This window comes from Electrophorus electricus, chromosome 3, assembly GCF_013358815.1.
Source record: "Electrophorus electricus isolate fEleEle1 chromosome 3, fEleEle1.pri, whole genome shotgun sequence".
NCBI lineage: Eukaryota > Metazoa > Chordata > Actinopteri > Gymnotiformes > Gymnotidae > Electrophorus > Electrophorus electricus.
This window is the reverse complement of record NC_049537.1, coordinates 7,090,799-7,114,384: the sequence shown is the minus strand read 5'-3', so window position 1 is coordinate 7,114,384 and position 23,586 is coordinate 7,090,799. Positions and strand designations below refer to the sequence as shown.

The 23,586-nt window shown below is 37.2% G+C and overlaps 1 protein-coding gene across 4 annotated transcripts; it reads right to left on the bottom strand.

Annotated features, from left to right (window-relative positions):
• Nucleotides 1-16,154: 16,154 nt before the first annotated feature.
• Nucleotides 16,155-23,288, bottom strand: traf3ip2l (TRAF3 interacting protein 2-like). Of its 4 annotated transcripts, none has more exons than XM_035524491.1 (10): nt 23,088-23,288; nt 21,591-21,686; nt 20,662-21,314; nt 19,411-19,453; nt 19,198-19,256; nt 18,489-18,586; nt 18,155-18,223; nt 17,696-17,809; nt 17,531-17,605; nt 16,155-17,003 (listed from the first exon to the last, which is right to left on the bottom strand). In XM_035524491.1, the coding sequence occupies exons 2-10, from the start codon at nt 21,629-21,631 to the stop codon at nt 16,857-16,859; spliced, it is 1,299 nt and encodes a 432-aa protein (XP_035380384.1). In that variant the 5' UTR covers nt 21,632-21,686; nt 23,088-23,288; the 3' UTR covers nt 16,155-16,856. The 4 variants fall into 4 exon arrangements, with proteins under 4 accessions (XP_035380384.1, XP_035380383.1, XP_026854632.2 ...); XM_035524490.1 differs by lacking the exon at nt 23,088-23,288 and adding an exon at nt 22,829-23,049; XM_026998831.2 differs by lacking the exon at nt 23,088-23,288 and adding an exon at nt 22,829-23,049 and having other exon boundaries at nt 16,155-16,979.
• Nucleotides 23,289-23,586: the final 298 nt, after the last annotated feature.

Sequence of the window (23,586 nt, the reverse complement as noted above, 5' to 3'; positions counted from 1 at the left end):
TAAATCTTAATAAGGTATCCGTGGTGACAGTTCTGCTAAGCCTGAACTGTGCATCAAGGGTCTTAGATAATGAAAGAGGTAGTGCACAGTAGATAAAATTGTAGGCTTAAACTGAAACTGAACTCACCAAAGTTTAAATAACCCCATTTTGCACCTTATAATACAGCAGCCTGAAGGCATGTTTCTGGAACTCCGCTCTGGAGTATACCTGCACTGTACATTCCAGAGCATTTACTGCTCCAACGCAACTGACACCTGACAGTCTAATTACTGGAAGACCAAGACTGCGTTACCATTAACTCATACTACCTTTATAATAATCAAGAAGACCTTATTGAAATGTATAAAACATTTAGGTTTTAGGCCTATATTTATTGCCTTTACAGCAGCTTTAATTTATTGATTTGACATGGGAAAAGAAAAAGTGAAAGTATTCAGTTGGTAAATTATTACCTATAAAATATTTTACATAAGTATATATTTAAATTATCAACTAATGTTTGTGAAATTTTCATATACTAACACAAAAACGTATGTGAATCTTATTCATTTAAATTAAATAATGCTAAACATATTTTAATTCACTGCATGCTTCATTATTTTGGGACCAATTGCTCAGCTGAAGTGTTCACCTCTCTGTTCGTGGTGTAGAGGTTTTAGATGCAGAATTTAAAACACATCTTTAATTTAGGTTATATTTATGTGAAAGCCACATTCATTGTGTAAGATGACCTACAGTCATAAAAACTGATTTTTAAGGAGGGGGGGGGGGGGGGGGGGGGGTTGCACAGTAAGCAAATACATTAATTCCAGCCCATTGTATAGATGCTCATAATAGTAGCACTTTTACATACTCTATTTACATTTTTGTGTCTTTGCATTGGTGTATCTTGACAGAGGTGCCCAATTATAGTTCTAGAGAGTTTAATTCTACACATGCTCCAGTTAACTAAAGCCTTAGAATCTGAATATTAGAGCCAAGCGTGTTGTAACTAAACTTTGCAGGGCAGTGGAATTCCAGGACTGGAATTAGGTACCCCAGTCTGTGACGGGGACTGGCACTCTCCGAAGGGGAAGATGGTGTGACGGAGACCGTCACTTAGGAAGACTAAATGGGTCTATGCCAGGGAGCTATACCAGGGTGCTGGCTCTTTGGTCTTGTGCTCAGAGCTCACATTTACCTCCTGTCAGACCTGGGTAGGGTAGCTGCCTTTGTCACACAGTCCAAAATGTTGTTATGTTAGCTTACAGTGACCACATTTAGCTCAAACCTTTTTAAAGTTATGTGTTTACCCAGTATAAGCTTTAGCATTACCAACAGCCTGAATACATGTTCTTTTGGCTGTGTGACTTAGTGAGTACATCAGAGAAAAGGTTATGAGAATGGCGTGATGTGTTTTTGTTGAATGTCTTACTCTTAATTGGAGAGGACTATGTTTCGTTGTAATTGTTTGATAATCATTAGCCTTTGTAGCTGCCAATGTCTCTTCTATCCATTTGATATTTAAACTCTACTTGCATAGATAGCCTTTGCTATTCAGTTACTGTGCCAGCAGCTACTCATTAGTGCACTGCACAGTGTATTCTGTTCAGAGTTAAAGAAATAAGTTTTTTTCCAGTCAAAACCATAAGATTCCTGACCAAAACATGTGTCTGTAGAAGCTAATTCCCATAAAAGTATTTTGTAACCTTCAGATTTTGAACTTGCACTTATGATTTTGACATTGTACCTCCTGCTAATGGCTTTGTCAATGGAATAGACTTTGAATAGCTCTCAACCTACTTGTCCACGTATAAAGCTGGCAACAATTGTAGTTGCCTCCTGTTCTTAACACTACACTGTGAAACCATGCTTTTCATATTTAAATACAGAATATTTCCAAAATATGTCCAAGATAAAAGGCAACTTGCACTCCTTTAGAGTGCAGAATGAGTTTGATGGAACTCATATAAATGAGAATAGATTCCCAATTAAGAGATAATACTCCAAATTCTTTTCATGCAGAAACCACTGAGTATTAATGGTCTAGCTGCATTTCTGACTAATTTTAATAATGATCTAAATAAAAAACCCATTTAATCCCAGTTTTAAAGGTGATGCCAAACACCAAATTGGAAGCCCATTTAAAAATATTAGTCTTGCACATTTTCCCAATACCCATCATTGTAATGCAGAAATATTATGCACAATGTGTCCACTGAATATTTCAAACATGTCCACTATCCAGGGCTTTCAAAATGTATTGAAGTGTGGAATTTATTTAAACATTGTCTATGGTAGATGTTCTGTACCCTACTATTTGAAAATTATGTTTATCATTAATGGAAAGTTCGGAGAATTCTACAATTACACAATGAAATGAAATGAAATTAATTAGCTAACTACCTATGGATGTGAAAAAGAGAAATATCAATAGTCCAGTAATGATGACTGGACTTGCAGTACAGTCTTGAAGATGGTTTACCTCACATTCAAAGGGCTTCAGTGGTTCACTTGAGTGACTGGACCTTTGCGGGTGATTAACACCTATAATATAGCAAAACTCTTTTAAGATTACAAGATTGTTGGAGGTGTGAATTTGAGTGAAACTGAGTCTATATTGCCTCTGTAATTATATCTTATAAGTGTGTTGCATCTGTCCTGTTAAGGGATGATTGTTTCAGGTTAACTTAGGTAACTTCCTTTTCAAACCAGTTGTTTACTCCTTTTAAAATGTATACAGAGTTTTCTCACTGTAGAACACTGAGTCTTAACCTGAACAGTTCCCAATAAATTGGGTCATATGCTTTTAGAGAACTTGTTTCATCTCACCAATATACAGGTCTGTTCATTTTCCCCTGCATTGCCTTTGGTATATTATGCATCTTGGTGTGTTGCTGGGCTTGACATGCACAAGAATACAATGTTTGTTAAAAAATACCCCTGAGTTTCTTGGACACTCAGCCACACAGGGGGTTTACCATATTGTTCTCTCTGCATTTCTTCTCAGCTCTTCCTATCTGTCTGATTTTTACTATTTTGACAGTCTGGATACCTGCAAGCTTTTAACATTACTCAGAGATGTTTGCACCCCTTGTTTTGGCCTTCATGTTGGTTGGTATATCCAAAGCACCATAGTGTAAAGTTCTTTTCACCTCCAGCTTGTATTCCAGTGGCTTGTAGGAATCAAACAGCAAATAGTCATCAGTAGGAGTGGATTTCCTATAGACTTCAATATTGATGTTTCAACCCTTATTTATGCACAGCACACACTGTATTTTCTAATTTGACCTTAATATAGCTTCCTACAAAGCTATAGTGTTCAGGTGAAGGCTTAGTGTAACTGTTTTCTGTCTATAGAACTTGTCCTTGTATTTAAAGTAGGTGACAAGTGGAAAACACACAAACTTGACAAAATTCTCAGAGTCACTATGGGATTTACCATGGTGGCTAATTATTTAGTGCTGTTGGATGTCACCCAGTTTGCATTGTTGAAAATTAACCTGAGAGGGGCTCCTTCCTTGCGTATTTGATGTAGTTCTCAGGTTTACTGATAAACAATCCATGACCCCTTTTTGGTAATTGCTGGATTCCTTATATAGTGTTGCATATATATTGGCATCACTAAGTAGAATGGTCACTTTGGATGAATTGTCTCATGTGTTAACTAATGCAGTGCACCTCTCTTTATCCATTGTCACAATAGGAATGCTTGGTGTTTACTGAGAAACGTTAGAGCCCTCATCTCTTGCATAGTAAAGCTGGGAAGAGGAACTTTAAGTAAGACAGCAGATACTTTCAGAAGGATTCCCACTCATTCTTCGATATGTTGTTTAACCAAATAGCAGATTCCATGGCTGTGATAAGATTCATAGTTACAAGTTGTGTGTGTCAGGCTAGCAGTAGGTAACACAGGATGGATATAGTATCTGAATGTCATCATGGCCATGAATTCAAGCATTGTGAATCTCAAACTTTATATTATCTGTTTGTAATTTATTTATTTCAAAGTTAAAGTCCTTTTTCATGTTGAATATATGACATTGTCAGCCCTCTGTATTTACAGTGCATCCTGTTAAATCTTTCTTCTATCTGTGGATACAATAATACCGATATTATGTAGATATTGTGTAAGATAGTTTTCATTAATAAAACACTGATTTCCTAATTAATGAGTATTTCACACAGTGTAAATTGTCATGAGATAAGGGACTTTTAAAAATGGATGATTGTTTGAATAGTGTGTACTATTTCTGAAATATTTGTATACTATTTTAGAAAACTTTGAAATCTGGGTGTGAGTACTGTGTGTAATATATTAAAGAAATGGAAGACTGAAGATAATTGCTACACATGTCCCAATGTGTCTTTTTATCTTCACTCTAGTGCATCTCTAATTTGACAATATACACTATATGGCCAAAAGTATGTGGACAACAGACCATCACACCTATTTCTAAACCATGGACATTAATATGGATTTACCCCCTCCCCCATCCCTTTTTTTGGGACTTGTAACAGCCTTTACTATTATGGGAAGGCTTTCCACAGGGTCTGAAGTGTATCTGTGGGAATTTGTACCCTTTCAATCAAAAGAGTATTCGTGAGATCAGATATTGATGTTGCAAAAGAAGGCCTAGCTCACAGTTGACATTCCAGTTCATCCCAAAGGTGTTCAGTGGGGTTTAGTTCAGAGATGTGTCAGGTCACTTGATTTACTCCACAGCAAGGTCATCAAACCTTGCCTTTATGAACCTTGCTTTGTGCACAGGGGCACAGTCATGCTGACACAGGAAAAGGTTTCTCCCAATCGGTTACCACAAACTTGGAAGCAATTAATTTTTTTAAATGTCATTCTAAGCTATAGCATTAACATTAACCTTCAGTGTAACTAAGGGGTCTAGCTCAACACTGAAAACAGTCCAAGACCATTGTTCTTACACCAACAAACCTTCCTTTGGTAATTTGAGTTCTGGTAGATAACCCAGATTTTTCAAACCCAGATTTGTCTATCAGACTGCCATACAATTAAGCATTCATTACTTCAGAGTCCTGTGGCAGCATGCTTTACAACACTTTTGCCAGCACATGGTGTTGTGCATAGTGTCTAAGGCTTGCGTGCAGCTGTCAGGCCATGGAAACCCATATCATCAAGCTCCTGATACAGAGTTCTTTTGCAGATGTTGCTTCCGGTGGCAGTTTGGCACGCTAGTGAGTGATGCAACAGAGGATAAGTGATTATTATGCAAAACCCACTTGAGCACTCTGCAGCCCTGCACTGTGATTTTGTGTGGTCTATTACTTGGCAGCTAAGCTGTTGTTGCTACTAGACACTTTCATTTGGAATAATAGCACTTACAGTTGACCAGGGCATATCTAGCAGGATGAAAATTTCACAAACTGACTTGTGGCAAAGGTTTAAACGTTGCATGTTGACTCTGAAGGGGGTTATGTGGTTTCTGTTTAGATGCACTTTTGAAGTGCCTCTTTTAAAGCTTAGTTAACTGAATCAGTCAACAGAGATGTTGTTGCTCCTAGAGGCTTTCATTTAAAAATAATAGCACTTACAATTGACTGGGGCATATCAAACAGTACAGAAATTTCATGAACTGACTTGTTGAAAAGGTTTAAACATTGCAGTATTTTATATATATATGAGTGGTATAAATAAGAGGGTTCAGTTCAGTTACTAAGCTCTTCAATACGACCCATTCTACTGCCAGTGTTTGTGGAAATTGCATGGCTATGTGCTTGTTTTACATCAAAATCTGAACCCAATAATCAGGAGGGTTGTCCACATACTTTTGGGCATATTGTGTATATAGCACCATTCTATCAGCTAAGCAAGAAAAAACAATTGATGCTAAAACACTGGATTTTGTTTCTTTCATTCGTTCTATTTTCTTTTCTTTTGTTTTCTTTCTTTCTTACTTACTTTCCATTTTAACAGTTTTGATAAGTTAAACTACCTTTGAGCAGAGAATGTCATCACTTTTAGAAGAACTCTGATATTTACTTAGAGGATGAAGATGAATTCTGTTCACTTTTAAATACTTGATTTATATCTTCAATTAATCTCAAGTTTCAAGTGTGACCTTTAAAATATTTTAAACAGTGATAAATAGGGTCATTAGAGATAACCTTCCATTGCATGTCGACTCTGAAGGGGTTTATGTGGGGTTTATGTGGTTTCTTTTGAAATGCACATTTGAAGCCTCTCTAAAAGTTTAATCAACTAAATTCCATAGTATTCATTCACCAAAGTGTAAAAGGATATTAATTGAAATTGGTAATCAGTGAAAAAAATCACATTATTAGAGATACCCTGATTTATATTACTGTATGCTATACTCTTCTATAAATTACTTAAGTGTAGTTACAATGTGACACATTTGGCAGCCTTCTAATGAATGGTTGTAATATGTGAATGAATAGAGTAGAGGCAATATTGCCAAATGTATTTACTTTTCATACTGGTGTCACATTACTGTTTATTATTACACTCATTTTGTGGACTGAGTATAGATTTAGTGAAGTATTCTAATGCTTAATTTGCACATTCCAGTTGGCTGAATAGACTTCCTCCATATGAGTGTGAGGAGACTTATTATTGCACTAAATTAGAGACTTAATACAAAACCAATCATTCAAGCCCTATATAGGACTCTCCATCAAGATGTGAAAATGACCACTGTAAAAACTGCAGCTTCACAGCTGTACCCTAATACACATAACAATATACCTACAGCCATAGCACCACATCTATGTCACTGCTGTGTTGACAATGGTCCTGCCCCCCAAATAATATCCGGTCAGCAGTTGTCCTGTAGTGAGAAATTGACCAGTGATGAATGAGATAGGGAGTGGATGACAAAGGGTTTTTTAGACAGTTAGGGTAGATATGACTTTGGTATTTGAATATAATGTGGCTTTTTACCAAATAATTTAAAAAATGGTGATGATAGCCATACCCTGTAGATGACAAAATTTATAGTAAATCTCTGTTTTATTTGCAGTCCTGATCTTATCCAGATGCATCGATGCCTAAAGATGCACAACTTTTGCAAGTTCTGTCACTGATCCATAATAGAGTGGAAACATTCTTCTCTATATCAGCTTCCCCTGCCACAGAGTTAGAAAGAGCTACACTCAATGACTGTTTAAGACACACAGAAATAATTGTGTTTGACCCTGGATTTCTACATTTTTCATTCCATAACACTTCATTTTAACATCAGAGATATTATACCTCTGGTATACACTCACTTTGGGATTTTCACAGAAGGAAAAAGTAATATCCCTCAGTGCATTTATTACATGTGGATGAGAAGGAAACTTTTACAATATCAGAATTTTTCCTTTTAGCTGCAACATGGGCCCAAGGGAATCTTTTAACAGAAAATAGACAGTGTTCCACTGAAAGGACCACTCAAAGAGTATGACCTTCACATACCAAACTGGAAGTTAATTTTACATCTCATTTTAAGCTAGCTATCAGAGAGGACCCCTTTGCCCTGCAGATACTGCTGCACAAGAGTGGGATTCTAAGGGCAGGGTTTAATCTATTGGAGTCTTCTCATTTGCAATATCTTTAGCACACCACTGAATAAAAATCTGAATGCACACCTATAGTTGTATAAGATAATATAATACTGAAACATACAATTTTGAAATAATTTGCTATTTGGCATTGCATGGGCATATGGCCCTGAGGCATTTTTCACTGTGCACCTGAGCGATCAAGCCTTTGATGCATATTAATGGCTTGATATGCATGAAGTTGTCGGTCTCCTAGAGCTGGTGTCCAAGGGAAATATAGGAATTCTTTTAATTAGATGCAGTTTTTAAAGTTCAGAAAAGTTGTAAAATCAATATGTTTTTGTAGTCATGATGACCTTCACACTACAGAAAAAAACTGTTTCCCCTCCTGGCAATTTGTTTTGGATACAAACTCAGGATACAGACACTTATTGAATAACTACACCAGATCAATATCTTACTCTAAAATTTTGTTCTAAATTTTAATACCGCCTGCAGATTAATTCCAGGAAACAAAAGCTGAACATTGTTTACATGTGCTCTGGTAACATATTTGACTAATGACAAACCTGTGCTTTTTATTTTCAGAAAACTAACCTTCTTGGAATTAGTCCCTCCTCAGCTCAGCACTTCCTATTACAGCTATACAGTAGCTAGGACCAAAGCAAAGCTCCTGCCATAAGGATTTGAAACAGTAGCTGTCGGTGGACTCATTAAAACGAGAAGGAGCATACATCTGAGGTCTGCCAGTAGTTGAGGAAGTGTTCAGCACTGTTTGGCCTCTTCCCCACTCAATGGTGTGACGGGTAAATAAACCCTGTGAGAGAGTGGGAAGCAACTTATTCAGCCCAGAATTGGCTAGATTGTGATATTCAGAGAAAGATAATGAGAAGTGATGGGGCAAGGAAGACAGTCCAGATAAAAGGCCTCCAGACATGCTGAATGCTGTTTTAAAGGTGGCCACTTTCAAGATTCATAATACACTTCTAGAGGACTCTTTACCCATAAAGGTTTTTTTCCACTTATGCTTTCACTTCAACAAAAGCATGACCCCAGCTTTCATAGATACTGACAATTCCACAAGACACAGAGGAGCAGAGGCAATGGAGGTGATCAGGTCTGTGTGGTCAGTACTATGGTGGGGTTGGCTAAGGTGTAAAATATCCCCAATATCTAAAGTGAAATCTAAGTGAGCTGTAGAACAATTCTACTTGTATAACAAAGAGGGATTCAGTGATTGATTAGTTTAATTCAGTTTGATACAAATGTCACATTTATCTACTAAATGTTGTTGGGGAGATTTATTCCACAAGACTGCAATGACATTTCTTCAAATACTTTGCAGAAAAACAGCAGTGGATGGTAAAGCACAGTCACTAAACCAATTTAAGTAAGTACAATGCAGAAAAAAATATTTTTTCTTTTTTTGCCATGTATGTGTTGAAGAAAGATAAAGGCTCTTTTCAGTCTGATTATTCATGTGTACTAAGGAACCTATTTCTGTCCCTCACTATCAGAAGTCCTCCTTCTGCTGGTGAATGCTATACAGAGCACTGAGCAAATACAGATTAAATAGCATGGATAATTCAAAAGGACAGACCGAAGGAAATTCAGTTCATACATAATTATTTTATGGCCACTATTTTATAGAAAGAGTGCAAAGTTAAAACCTGAAGATTTGAATGATCTCTTATGGGATACTATCAAGATGCTTCTTTTGATATTGAATAGCACTCTGTGGTCACAAAGATCAATAACACAAAGCAAAGACAGCTTCCATGCATACCTGACACCCTCCTCTCACAGAAATCAAACCACGTCACAAGCAACCCACTCTTTGATTTGCTGACTGTTGGGAGGGAAGGATGAGCAGAACAGATGGACAGAGCAGTGGGGGCTGGGTGGCCTGGGCTCATATAGAGGAACCCCTGGACTGCCAGTGGAAAGTGACCATGTAAAATAATCCATCATCTTCTTTCTTCTATCACTCTCCAACCAAGCCTGGCACTTTGGACCAAGACCACTGCACAACTGTTTGCTTCAGTAAGCGTGCTTTTGTATGTATGCTTCTATATGTGTGCTTCTGTATGTGTGCTCATGTGTGTGCTTTTCTTGAACAGGACAGAGAGAAAAATATATCTAACAGAAGTGTGCAGACAGCATGTGTTCATAGTAGATGAAGATAATTCATGGCTACTAATAAATCATGTCAGTCTGTGGGTCCCATATACCAGTTGGAACTCCCAAGGTTCACAAAGAACCTACAAAAAACAAAATTATAAGAATAAAATAATTACAGTTAAACTGTAACTGTAAAGGCAACTGTAAATGTAATGTAATGTAACTGTAAATGCAACACTGCGTTTTTTAAAGGAACTGCTTCTTTTACACAGAGGATATACAGGAGCTTCAAGGTCCTACATAGTATCTTAGCTGTTCTCAGGACAGCATTGGAAGGAGATTGATGTTGTTCGTGGGATTTGCTGGAGCCATTTTCTCAATTTGGGGGTCACAGCCCCTAGTGCTCCGATTACTACTGGAACTGCTGTTGTCTTCACCCTTTACCTCTTTTCCAGCTCTCTCTCGGTCCTTGGTATTTCTCAAGCTTTTCATATTCCTTGTTCCTGATGTTGCTATTGCTTGGGATACATTTATCACTACGGCCCTCTTCTGCTGTTTATCCACCACATCTATGTCCGGGTGGTTACCCATTACCATTTTGTCTTAGCCTAGTAATTCTCTATCAACTTTGGGCTGTATCCCACTTTGACCATCTGGGGTCCTGCTTAGTGTGGTAGATCCCATCTTCTATTGATCTTGCATTCATGGTCTTACAGTCTCGGGTTTTATCCACCAGCAGCTGGTGCTTGGCTCCTCTGAAGTTCTTGACAATGCCTTTCTGAGCCCCACTCATGTATTGAGCCATGTGTCTACTCATCTTTGTCACTTTGATGCCTGACAGGAGCTTCCATGTTGAGTAGATGCAGGTTACTGGGCAGTAGTTGGATGGAACTGCCCTTTTCTGGGGGTCTTTCAGGATCAGGATTGTGCAGCCTTCAGTTAACCTTTCAGGGTGGGTTCCATCTATTAGCAGCTGGTTCATTTGCGCTGCCCGATGTTTATGGAGTGCAGTTAGCTTCTACAGCCAGTAGGCATTTACTAAGCCAGGGGCTGGAACTGTCCAGCTCTTCATACTTGAGACCCTTTCTTGAACATATGCTAGCGTGATGGTTACTGGATCCTGTTCAGGGAGGTTGCTGTGGCCTGCTCTCAGGTTTACTAACCACTCCTCCATAGAGTAGGAGGTTGGAGGTTGGCCTCCAACCTCCTACTCCATGGAGGAACCTGCTCCTTGATTATGTTCATCTTGTAGCCAAGCATCTCATATCATTTTTGCTGTGGGGTGTATCAGTTGGTTGGTCTCAGTGATGGTCACAGTAGTGATCATCTGTACTGAGGCATTCATATCTTCCAGCAGCCTTTCAGGTACATCACTTGATCTTGTTAGTCTTGGTAGTCTTCTACAGCTTCCAGCTTAGCCATGATCTTCAGTCTCAGGTCAGCAACTCTAGTGTTGAGCTTGATGCTTGGACTTATTTGGACTTGGTTCCCATTTTCTGAGTGTGGGGATGAAGATGATATTTCCCCTCTGACCTGTTGTCCTGGCTCTCCCTTACCATTGCATTTGTGTCGTACCTCATCGATCTCTAGTTGTGACAGCAGGTTGGAACACTGAGCTATTTGTTGTTTGTGTCAGTGTTTCTCTCTCTTTATATATATATATATATATATATATATATATATATATATATATATATATATATATATATATATATATATATATATATATATTTATTTTATATATATATATATATATATATATATATATATATATATATATATATATATATATATATATATATATATATATGTGTGTGTGTGTGTGTGTGTGTGTGTGTGTGTGTGTGTGTGTGTGTGTGTGTGTGTGTGTCATATTTAGCTAGCATGCTACTGGCCAAATAACTGCCCAATAAGAACTGTAGGGGCCCAGTCAATGTGGCTATAACATTTCTAGTCATTAATGATCTTGTTTCCATAACTGTCCTAAACAGCTACAAGCTTGTACAATAGCTATGTGAAAATATATAATATATTTCAGTTATATTCTGTTAACTGCTGTTCATTTAAATGTCTCTGTGAGGTCTGAGGAGATGACAACTTCGATTTTTGTTCTCATTCAAGAGTTCATTGTATTCTACAGTGAAGGGGGGGGCGAAAGCTGGGTACAGAGATCAAATAATTGTCTTGGACCCTTGAAAGAAGCATTGTACAACGCACAAGTGTTTTGTCTAGTGATGTTGACACTTAGCAAAAGGAAGTGAATCATAATAGAGGGAACAAACAGTCTTGACACTGTAGAACATGTTTCTCACATTTCAGTCTCTTAGGTGTAGAACAGTAAATAATTTTACAAATTCATGTTGTGCTGTGTATGGGCTCTAAGGTTATTCCTTGTAGAGCATAGCATAACAAAGCAAGTCCTACAATTTCTTAGTAGAAATTATGTTTTTAAAAAGTACATCTTTAGTATAAAATGTTATTTCTGAGCTTCATAGATGAATTAGTAAACAAAAGGTGCCTTTTTGCGCAGGTATTAGGTTATCAGGGCAATTATTTGTGTGTGTAGTTTGAACATGAAGGGTTGTGTGACTTCAGTTGAGACTTTGACTCCTTTTATTGTTTCAAACCTTGATGAACTGTGACGTTTCCATGGCAACAACACTTCACAAATTGGAGGATCACCCTGTGCAGAAGCGAGACAGCAGCAGAAATTTCATGCACAGGATCACTCCCTTGATATTCACTAAAGTGACTCCTGTAAAACCCTGCTACACCATGCATTTAAAATGAACAAAACCCAGTGTCTTTGCAAACATAGTAGAACCGAGAACCTCCTTTTGCATCCACCTTGGACTGTTATTTCACACTATTGATATTCTTTTCCTCATTGTCATATGAAATATGAACTTAATAATGGCACACTATCCTTGTTATAAGGAGTGTAGCATATTGCAATGGACCATTACAGCACGTGCTCTAGAAAATGTGTAGTGACAGTATCATTTGGCATGATTCTATTATCTGAACAAAGGAAACATCAATGAATAAGAATAGGATTTTTAGGTCAGAGTGCGCATTATAGATTATACATCACTGTCATTCTCTGACCCAGCGCAGACTATTCATAGTAAGACTACTTTTTTTCTATCAGTTTTTAGACTCCAGATCAAGGATCAAGTGATGCAACCATGCTGTCACAGTGCTGGAGGGGAGGAAATGTCACTGATCATATATGGCTCTGTAGTGAATTATTCAGAGGGGTAAAAATAGAGAGTGTGAAACCTCCGATTGAGAGTGAGATGGGACCAACTACGAGAAAGACTAGCGTGGCATTGCCCCCTAGTGGATAATTCCGGTAATACCGTGGGTTATCGTGTTAATTTTACTTTTAGGTCATTCTAATAAACAAGAGAGATATTATTTTTAAAATGTTTAAAATTTAATCTTTTGAAAATGAATATCTTTGTGGTCAAAACACATAAAGTATTAAATAATTTCCAAGATATTAAAAAGTAGGTTTGAATGCAACGGTAGAAATGATCTGATAGTCAATGTGAGAGACTTGTTAATCTGTTATATGCTAGTCTTCAGTGTCTCTTGCATATTATAGAATACCACAACTGAAAATGAGAGGGAAAATGGCACTCAGTTGCTGGTATTTCTAAAAGACAATGCTTCCTTTTATTTAATAAAGTGTACATAGAATAATTCTGATAAAATGCAGTATTTTTTGATCCAGCTTCATATTTCAAATGAGAAACATCCATCATTGAACAACTGAAATGTATGATGGATGGCACATTAGAAGAGTCATCCTGTCTTACATTGAGGGCATGTCTGTTTAATCAGCTCTAAGGGAAATTAAACTGGAGACCAAGTTTAATAACAACCTCTATCAGTCCTCCAAGTGATCTATTATTCAACACATAGCAATACAGGAGAACCTGATGACACCATTTTTATGGCTGTGTATGTGTATGTTATTGCCTTTCATTAAGCCAGTCACCTTTATGACAATGTTACACTTCATTTATTATAATTCATTCCTAATAATTCTGACAATGAGAGGTTATACTTTGATTAGAGGCATCAAATCAACCTTCAGCTGTTCCTTGAAGTCAAAGTAACTCCATGTTTGTTTGTTCCGTGTTTGCAATATGTGCAATGTGTTAGGTAGGGCCATCAAGTTAGTCATGCACTATACAGTGTTTTTTCCCTTCTTCACCTTAAATCAGAAAGATATGCTGGATTCACCTGAGGGACATGAACAGGGTGGTGCACTGGCCTGTGGTATGCATGTGTGTGTTTGGGAATGAATAGAGGGTGAGGTTTGTTTCACAAGCAGCCAGACAAAGCTTTAAACATAACTCCAGCTGTGGGAACTTGGGATAAGACCCTCTTCTCCTCTGACTCAAGTTTATACATTTCCTTTCAAGCTTTAATCAAACTTAGCATCCTCCCTTACCAGGACCCTGATAATCCACAGACATTACAAACTTGTATACACTAGTCTAACCACACACTAACCTAGAACATTTGAAGTATTTGCCCACACATTTACATTTACATTTATATTTACAGCATTTAGTAGATGCTCTTATCCAGAGCAATTTACAAAGTGCTTTGTCGTTTACTCGTAGAATACATCCTAGCCAGTAGAGTAGGTTAGAGTCCAATATACCAATGAACTAGAATACTGCAGAAATACAGGGATCAATGCTGATACATAGAAGTACAAAATACATAAGGTCTATCTTAGACAATGATGAGTGCAAGCTGTATGCTAATGTGTGTGCATGTGACTTGTGTTGTAAACAAGGACAGAGCTTATGAATAAATCAAATGCATTTTTAAACAAAGTATTGATTAATAATTAATTATTAAACACTTTCTTAAATATTCAGCAAACAATATTCAGAGTAAACTTGGAATTTACCTTAAATCATTGTTAGATTTAATGCTTGAGGGATGGACGTTGATGGAGATTAGAACATCCTGATTTGTGTATGTTTTCTATTTGTATTATAGCAAATTAATGTACCTTTTGGTATTTAAAAGTTAGTGTCAGATCTGCAGTTCATCAGTAGAGCACATTATATGTTCGAGGCACCACACAGACAATAGACTTAATGTACTCACAGTAAATGCACAAAATGCTAAATTTTATTGGTAGGTATTTGGAGTATGTTTGAATAGGGTCTTTATCATGGGCTTTTAGCTATAGTTTTTATTAATATGGCATTTTATATTAACATGCAAAAGACTATAACCAGTTATCTTTAAAGACTTATAGTCCAAAAAATGGATTAAAAATACCATTTTAAGTACTGGACATACTCTATTTTGAACACAACACTTTTGGCATGCTGGAACTGCATGGGTACACAAATGGCTCTGATGGAGCATAGTGTGAAAATCAACCAACCATACTAACAAAAATGTCATGTTCCACTTTTGGAACTCAGTGTGATTTCATTTTCAATCTTTTTTTATTCTCTCTGAAAGCTACATTTTGCTTTTTAGTTACTACTTAAAGAGAAACACTGATATTGGTTAAACCTACTTCCTTTTTTTACGGTAAGCATAGCAGTTTTAATGTCTGCTAATGTCTGTAATGCTTAATTTAATGTCATGCACCTTCAAATAATTAAGGTTAACATTGCCAGCCTGGGCACAATCACCTTTGACGGGAGAGAGGGATAAAAAACATTCTCAAACAAGAGCCTACATACAAATATCAAGTATTTAAAAACAGCTGATCTTGGTATTAGTATGGGTAAATATGTGAGATCAGGTACTGGATTTTGTAGCTATATGTACATTCCTATGCCTCTCCTCTTAAAATGAAGTGTCAGTTAGTTTCCTCTTCATCCTTCATTGCAAACTTTAGAATGATAACATCAAAAAGAAAAAAAAAAAGTTTTGCTCAGCAAAATTCAAATGTATAAGGTGAAAGGCCAAGAGTATAAATATAAGCACAGGGCTCTTCTATCATATGACCATGCTATACAATTTTACAACATTATCTGTGTGTGTGTGTGTGTGTGTGTGTGTGTGTGTGTGTAACATCTGATTTATTATGTTTCATTTACACGATAATTTGAATTTTCCTAAGCATCTCATTCATTGACAGTAGTGCTATTTTTCAACTTTTAAACATAATTAATACATTTAAATCAGGAATTGCCTGTAGGTAGAAATAACAAAGGAGCTCTGTGGGATCAAATAATCAGATGAAATCGTACACATGAACTGCTGGCATAACCCCTGTGCAATCTGGATGACTAGACTAAGAAGCATAGCACTTTGGGCAGCATAGTTCATTTAGTTGGAAAGCTCAGATTAATGCTTATTTCTCCATCTATTCAAGTTTCTCTGCTCTTAATGAAATGTTTTGCCCACTACCATGTCAGCATGAATTTAGGCTAAGGAAGGAGAAAACTCAGTGGTTGGTACTTTAAACATTTTTTCAAGTGATTTTTTTTAAACTTACTACACCAGTTGATTATCAGGATTCAGGGTTTTTCAAGATTTTTAATTACACTTTATATAAAAAAAATATATCCATATGTATATAAAAAGGCTTTCTTTAGTTTCAATACAGTTGAATACATGTAGCTGCTATCTTTCATAAAATCTTCCAGCAATTCATATATGGAAAATGACATCATTTCCTACTCCCCTATGTACTGCCTTTGTGTGAGAACTGAAACTTAGGAGATTCACTCATAATCTGGACAGTAATTACCATGGTTTCTCTGACACTGTTTTTTGTTTAGCATTACAAGATGCTATCAGTCAGGATGTGGGAAAAGAAGCAGAGAAGACTCCTGAGACACAGTAGGCATTTATAAAAAAAGATAAAATAAAATAAACCTACAGTATTTTTTAAAATACAAAAACTCTTAGGACTCAAATAATTGTTTATGTTGAATCTTATGCATTTTGACTGGATCTAAGATAAATAATGAACAATCATCAACAAACAAAAAAAGTATTTAGGAGTGTTGAGACAACAAGTTAAATTTACACACAACTTCCTTTGCATATTTGCCAGGAGGTGACAAAATGTTCTAAAAATAAGAGCTCAAATTAGTAAATAGTCCTCTACTGGGTTTATAACCACTCATAGCAGGCACAGAACACAGACATAATTGTCCACCACCAAGCCTCAAGGAAGAGCACTTACAAGCAATACAAACACAGGAGAGCCTTGCTATATTGGGATGGAGACGATGGTGGGCAGCTGTCCTATGGGAGGAGGGTTGTACTTTTCAACTCGCATAAGCCGACGCAGTATGTCATCTCTGTCCCTGGGCCAGCTGAAGATGTGTGTGTTCTGAAGCCATGAGGGAACATGGCACTGATGACAGCAGAGCTTACGTTAGAACAATGCTAAGCAGAGTTTACGTTAGAACAATGATTATTAAAAGACCTATTTGGCACCTCATGTTTTCAAAATTGAACCAAACATTGAAAAAAATTGTCTTAATTATTAAAATGGAACATGAATGAGAAACTACAACCCAGAGGAGGATTTAAGTTCTAGCCCTGTTCTGAGCATCTGACACTGTTGGAGGTGTGAACTTTTTCACCCTTTCATCATGGTAGCAGAAGTGTCCTGGATTCTAGTATGGTCACAATGGACATGTTTTATTGATGTATATGGATTGAAAATATCAACATATCAAATTGCATGTAATTTTACACAGAAAACCATGCTTTTTAATATGCTGAAAGCAATATTTTTATGTTTTTATGGATTCCATTTTTATTGTCCTTGAGCTTATAAAATTAAATCCTATTCTTTTTCCTTCAAATTAATTTTCTGTCAAATAGTCACATATGCAGCTATATTGTAATTTATTTGAAAAAAATAATAAACCTTACTTTCTTGGCCCCAGGAAACAGTACAGGAACAAATCTGAAATTCTTGCACCCATTTTGAATGAATTCATTCTGTAACTGAAAATCAAAACACAACATTCTTTTAACAGCAGCTAATATTTATCACATGTTCTAGAAGAACCAACCAATTAAGGGGAAATGGCACACCTGTTTATGTATGTAGACAGTGTTGAGGGTTTCATCATTTTCCATGTATAAAGAGGCTCTGGTAACAATCTCATAGTATTTTGGACTGATGATGATAATGATCAGGTAGTCTTTCTGTGAGAAAAAAAGATCATAGATATGAGACATTCCATGAAAACCACAAACATACTTTTTGGTTTGGTTTCAGATCAGACAAACATTAAAACCCTGGTTTTGTTTAAAAAACAAACAAACTGTGGCAATGTTACCTTATTCCAATGCAATTGTATGTACTGCATTTAATATGCTTTCTTACAGGTTCAAGAATCATATTTCTGTCATATATAGAGTTGAATCCTACATAGTAGTTGAAGGATTTATAAATTCAAGGCCATGACATGAAATATCCCATATTCCACAATGCTGACTGTATAGTGAGCAACCATGGCAATGATGGCCCAAAATAAGAAACCCCCCTACCTCAGTAATGTACCGCTCCATGAAGTCAATCTTATTTATACTCCTGAACTGTTGTTCAAACATGTCAATCTAGAAATAAGAAGCACACTCAGGATTTGGCACACCAGCAAAGGTTACTCATGTAAATGCAGTTCATTTCCTTCTCTTGCAATAATTACAGGAAGCCAGTCCATGGTTAATATTTAAGAAAAGTCTCTACCCGGTTTCAAAGATTCAAATTTAATGCTGCTGAAATCATGAGAACTGTGTGTTCGCATCAGGGTGGACTGGCTTCCATTACCCAGAAGATTTTTAATTGCTCCTTAGGCTCACATTGTAAAACACAAAGTCTTACATGAGTATAGAAGCCATTGTGTCTCAGCAGTGCCACAAAATTGATGACCTCTTTAACATGTTTATCACAGTCTGCTTCATAAGTGACAAATACTTTGCCTGTGGTAGAAGACATTGGATGAAATACAATAAATTTTCATGTATAGAAAACTAAGTTCCTATATAATCTTTTTGCTAATTTAGGCAAGTCAAAACCAGTAGATTACTATAGATGACTAAGATATTTATAAAATAATATAGTATATATGTGTTTAAAAAATATTCAAGAAAATATATACCGATTCTGAAAACCACAGACTATAGCAAACATAGTTGTGCAAACACCAAACCATCAACAACAAGTCTATGAGTTGATTTATTTAAGTTTATTTATGGAAACATTAAATGACGTAATAGAAATGTCAACATAGCTAACCAATCTAATGCAAATCCATTGGTAACTTTTAGATGCCTAAATTGTGATCTCAGCTTGTAGAATGCACCATCATTGTCTGTTCACTCAAATGAGATATTGGTTGAAATGTAGCACAGTATGACTTCAAGTCAAGACTGTTCTGAGAGGAGAATTAACCTGTTTAGTGCTTGGTCAGTAAGCATTTATGCTTCATGACATAACCAATAAGAGTGGTTTATAAATATATAACTGTTCTTGTCTTCTTAATTGCCATTCTCTACAATAGTACTTGGATGAATGAACAAATACTACTCACGCTGCTCTAAGGAGAGTGGTGTTATGCTTGTGCTCCTTGGCTGAGGGTGAAAAGAGTGCCTGTTGTCAGAAGGAAACCCACAAAACAGTCAGTCAACAGAAACAATACTGTCAGAAATAATCCACCAAGGAGCTTAATTATCCTCTAACATCAAAATCTGTTCCTGAGTAACACAAGATTTCACACCCAAAACCAAAGAAAAATATTTATTACCTATGAATAAATTCTTGATCTGACTGCTTACTGTTCTTGGGACCTGAGAAAGACAGTCAGAGAGAAAACGTGTGAGTCAAACAGAGATGGAGAAGTTCAAACTTACAGACACATAAAATGCAGTAGAGCAGACTGCTATGGATAGTGGGCATGTAGGAGGTGAACAATGCAACCTCTTTGATCACACAGTTGATCAGATGATGTGAAAATCACTCCCATGGGCAAAAGACATTGTTATCAATACATGAATAAACCTACAAATAAATACTAAGATTTCCCACTGCTTTGTTTGAATTTCAAACAACATAAAATCATGAATCCAAATGTAAGAGAATAAATAAATCAAATTATAAAATGGGAGACAGGAGCATACAGGAGCTCAATGAAGAGAAGAAAAATAAAGAATTTTGTCTGATGGAAACACACAGTATGAGAATCAGGGGACAAACTTAGTCAAAGCAAAACGTTGAAGGCCACGTTTACATTTCGGCTAAGGTTCCACAACCTCAAGAGACTTTAGAGATTGGCAGAAATTTGGCATGAAATCAGTGGAAGAACTTCCTGTCCCAACTTGTCAGATATTCTATACTCCATCATGTAGCATACAGGATGCATATTCCGAACGCTTCAAATGCTTCTTCCTTGTTAACTAAATGAAATTTCATAGATCTGCATATCTTTTAGAGTGGACTTAAGAATTAGAGAATCATTATATATAGGTAAAGTAATGGATAATTATTTAGATAAATGTCAAGGTGCCTTTTCAAATTTCAACTGAACTGGGAAGATTACCGGGAGGCTGCTGGGTTGTGGAGCCGTAGGATTTCAGTGAAATCAGTAAATGTGATAATTCTGTAAAAATAACCCATTGTGTGGACAGGTGTTGCGACTGCACAGTCTAATGTGACTATTTCTTTTGCTCGCACACTCTTGCACATTGTTACAGACATGTGATGTCTATGGCATTTGAATTCGGTGGGTGTTGCTAACCAAAACTTGTGCCAGAGGAGACTAAAAGGGTGATCAATATTTATTCACATTTTCCCCAAATGGGGAAAAAAAAGCCTTATTCACATTATCTCTCACAAATTTGAAATGAGTTGAATATATCTTTATACACTTGATGGTGGTGCATGTTATATTAAAATTACAATTAGACTGAGCAAAAGGGATAACTGGGAACTAAAAAGTTGTCTCTACCTCATAACATATATAACACATATAGGATGTGAAAAGAGTCATAGTACTTACATGAAGACCATGGCATGTGGTATGATAGGGCATGTGGATTATCCCAGTAAGCATGTTGTTGGTCTGGCCTACTGCATGGTGGCCCATGTGAGGAGCATGAGCACGGGGCCAGGTAGAAGCCATGCTGGGCTAAAGTTGTAGGGATAGAGTGCAGAGAGTGGGGTTGCTCCAAACTGCTCACACCTGGACTGTGATTCTCTGACAAAGAGGGAGAGCAGCAGGTTTCACTCCGGTAAGTGCAGTAATCTCCTGACACCAGGCAGGACAGATGGCTGCCACTGGAGTATCCCCCCACTGAGCTGTTGTATGAGCGCGACTGGAGCCAGTCCTCATTGTGGGGCTCTAGGGTACTGAAACAACCCTCCACCTGGCTGGGAAAGGGTGTCTTGGGACTGTAACCTGATGGGAGACCCAAGGGAGGCTGGTAAGGGCTGTAGCTGGACTGGCCATCACTGCTCATGCTACTGCAGGAGTCGGCATGAGCAACCAATCTGCTGTGAGAGGGTTTGTTCCTAGGCAACGTGTGATCAGCTGGAAGCCTGGTGCTGGTTGCTTCAGGGGCTAGCCTGGAGTCTGAAAAGGTGTCCTCAGTGTCACTTTTATTCATATTTTCGTCCTTCTCCTCTTGGAAGTTGAATGATGGAAAATTGCAGCTAAGGGATTCAGAAACATTCTTTCAGCACAATCACATCATCTCTTAGGGAAAAGTCATACAAGTAAACAATTCTTTCTATTCTTGAGTTACAACTGCAGCTTATATTGAACACATTTGTTATCTGAATTGATTGTATGGTAAATGGTGTTAGCAGGCTTTAAATATTTGTCAATTGTCACAGTAAGACTACTTTTATTAAAGTGTATTAGAACCTGTACAAGATTATCTCTCCTAAAAAGCTGATCTTATGCCAGAAGTAATGAAGGGACCCTACCTATGAGTAGTAAATGGGTAGTGCAGAATGTGCAACATCATTTTGTGGGGTACAAAGAGGCTGACTCCATCTTAAGGCCCCAGCGTGTATAGAGACCTACAAGTAAATACCCATATTTACACATTATGAAACTGTATATCCATATAATCTTCTAAATGGTGGATGCAAAATATTTCATTTATAAACAATGTAAAAAAAGGATTTTGCAGCACAGATATCACATAACGCTGCAGTACGAAAATACCCCCCGCCCCAAACTGAGAAGCACATCGACGAGACTTGTAACTCGTTTATTCACACAGATCTAACGAGCTGAAGATTCTTCAGAAAGAGGGACCTAGAAGCACTCAATTGAGACACAAATAGTAGTGGCGCTTGGCATCGACAAAGCCAGAGGATGTTTTTCTGAGCATTCAGATGTTCTTGATTAGCATTTGGTTTGGACGAATCAAGGTTTGCTTTATCCATTGTCGTGACTTAAATGTATCAAATAAATCTTTGCAATTGTGACAAACTTTATATTTGTAATGCAGATGATTTTTTAAAAAACTGAATTACTTATCGGCACAAAGCATTCACAGAAACTGAATCAAAACTGATGAGCGTGTTAAATAAGGAGGGGATTTCCCCAACCCCCCCCGCCCCCCCCCCCGATGTTTACCACTGTTTGTGGTGTGCAATTTCATTTCACGACGCAAGCGGAAACTACCCTTAGCACCATGGAAACTCAATTGACTCAGATGTAAGATGTTGTCAGTCACAGTGACAGTTCTATAGGGCCCACAGCAGAGGTCAGCTTAATTATTTGAATACCCAGTTGAATACCAAATACAATCTTCAACCTGCCAGAACTGGTAAACACCAAATGAATCCGCTTTCAGAAATGAAGAAAAAAAAATGTTGGATCATCTGACCTTTAGTTTTTATCCCACCAAACCACATTAAGCTTCATAAATGAAGACTCTATTATACATAATGTCCATTTATCTTAGGCTTAAATCCAAAGAGGTAACACACTCTTCAAGATCTGTTATTTTAGAAGTTGATGAAAGCCTGTGTGAATAAAGCTACTTCAGACTAGGACCAACCGAAAAGAAAATTATAGCAATTTACCCAGTACTCTCTGCACAATCAGTAATAAAACTGTTTCATTCTTCTCTAGACTACTCTTAACCTACAGTGTACTTTATGCTAGAGCTATCACACACTAGTGAACTAAAGCAACAGAAGCCACTTACCTCGCTGCTCAAGACATACTTTACAGAAGCATGAGGAAAAGTTACATTTGTTTCCCAAACAACAAATAAATGAATAACCCAAGATGAGGCTCTGAATCAACAATTTTAAAGGTAGGTTGTTTCACATGCATACAGAGCAGCACGTGTAGGCACACTCAAGTTTCAGTAACTGAATTCAGTCGGTCCGCCTACTTTCTCCACCAAAAAAGTCCCCTAGCACCATTACTGTACATGTATGGGCATGCATGTATACAGATACCTGCATTTCTCTAGACTGCAGAAAAAGGCTTTACTTTTTGCAGTCACGCACAGATTTATAGGCCACCTTTGCAGAAATTCTGTTCCATGGTGCAGTTCATAGTTCGCTAATATAGCTCCACGATTTATGGAGGTCGAGGAACATTTTTATTCATAGCGCACCTCCCGGTGAATACACCTTTCAAAAACATGAATGGAAGTCTCTCTCTCTCTCTCTCTCTCTCTCTCTCTCTCATATATACACACACACACACACACACACACACACACACACACACACACACACACACACACACACACACACACACACAGTACAGGTGTGAACTCAAGTATAAACTCAGAAATGGTTAATTAATTTATGAAAATGCTGATGTGCATTTACATGTACAAGTGACAGTTTTGAGGTTGGAACAGTTTGAGCATTTACCACAAGTCAGGAAATAAAAAAGGTCATTTTTCTTCCTTGACAGCAACCACAGTAGTCGCTGTACAAGTCCAAA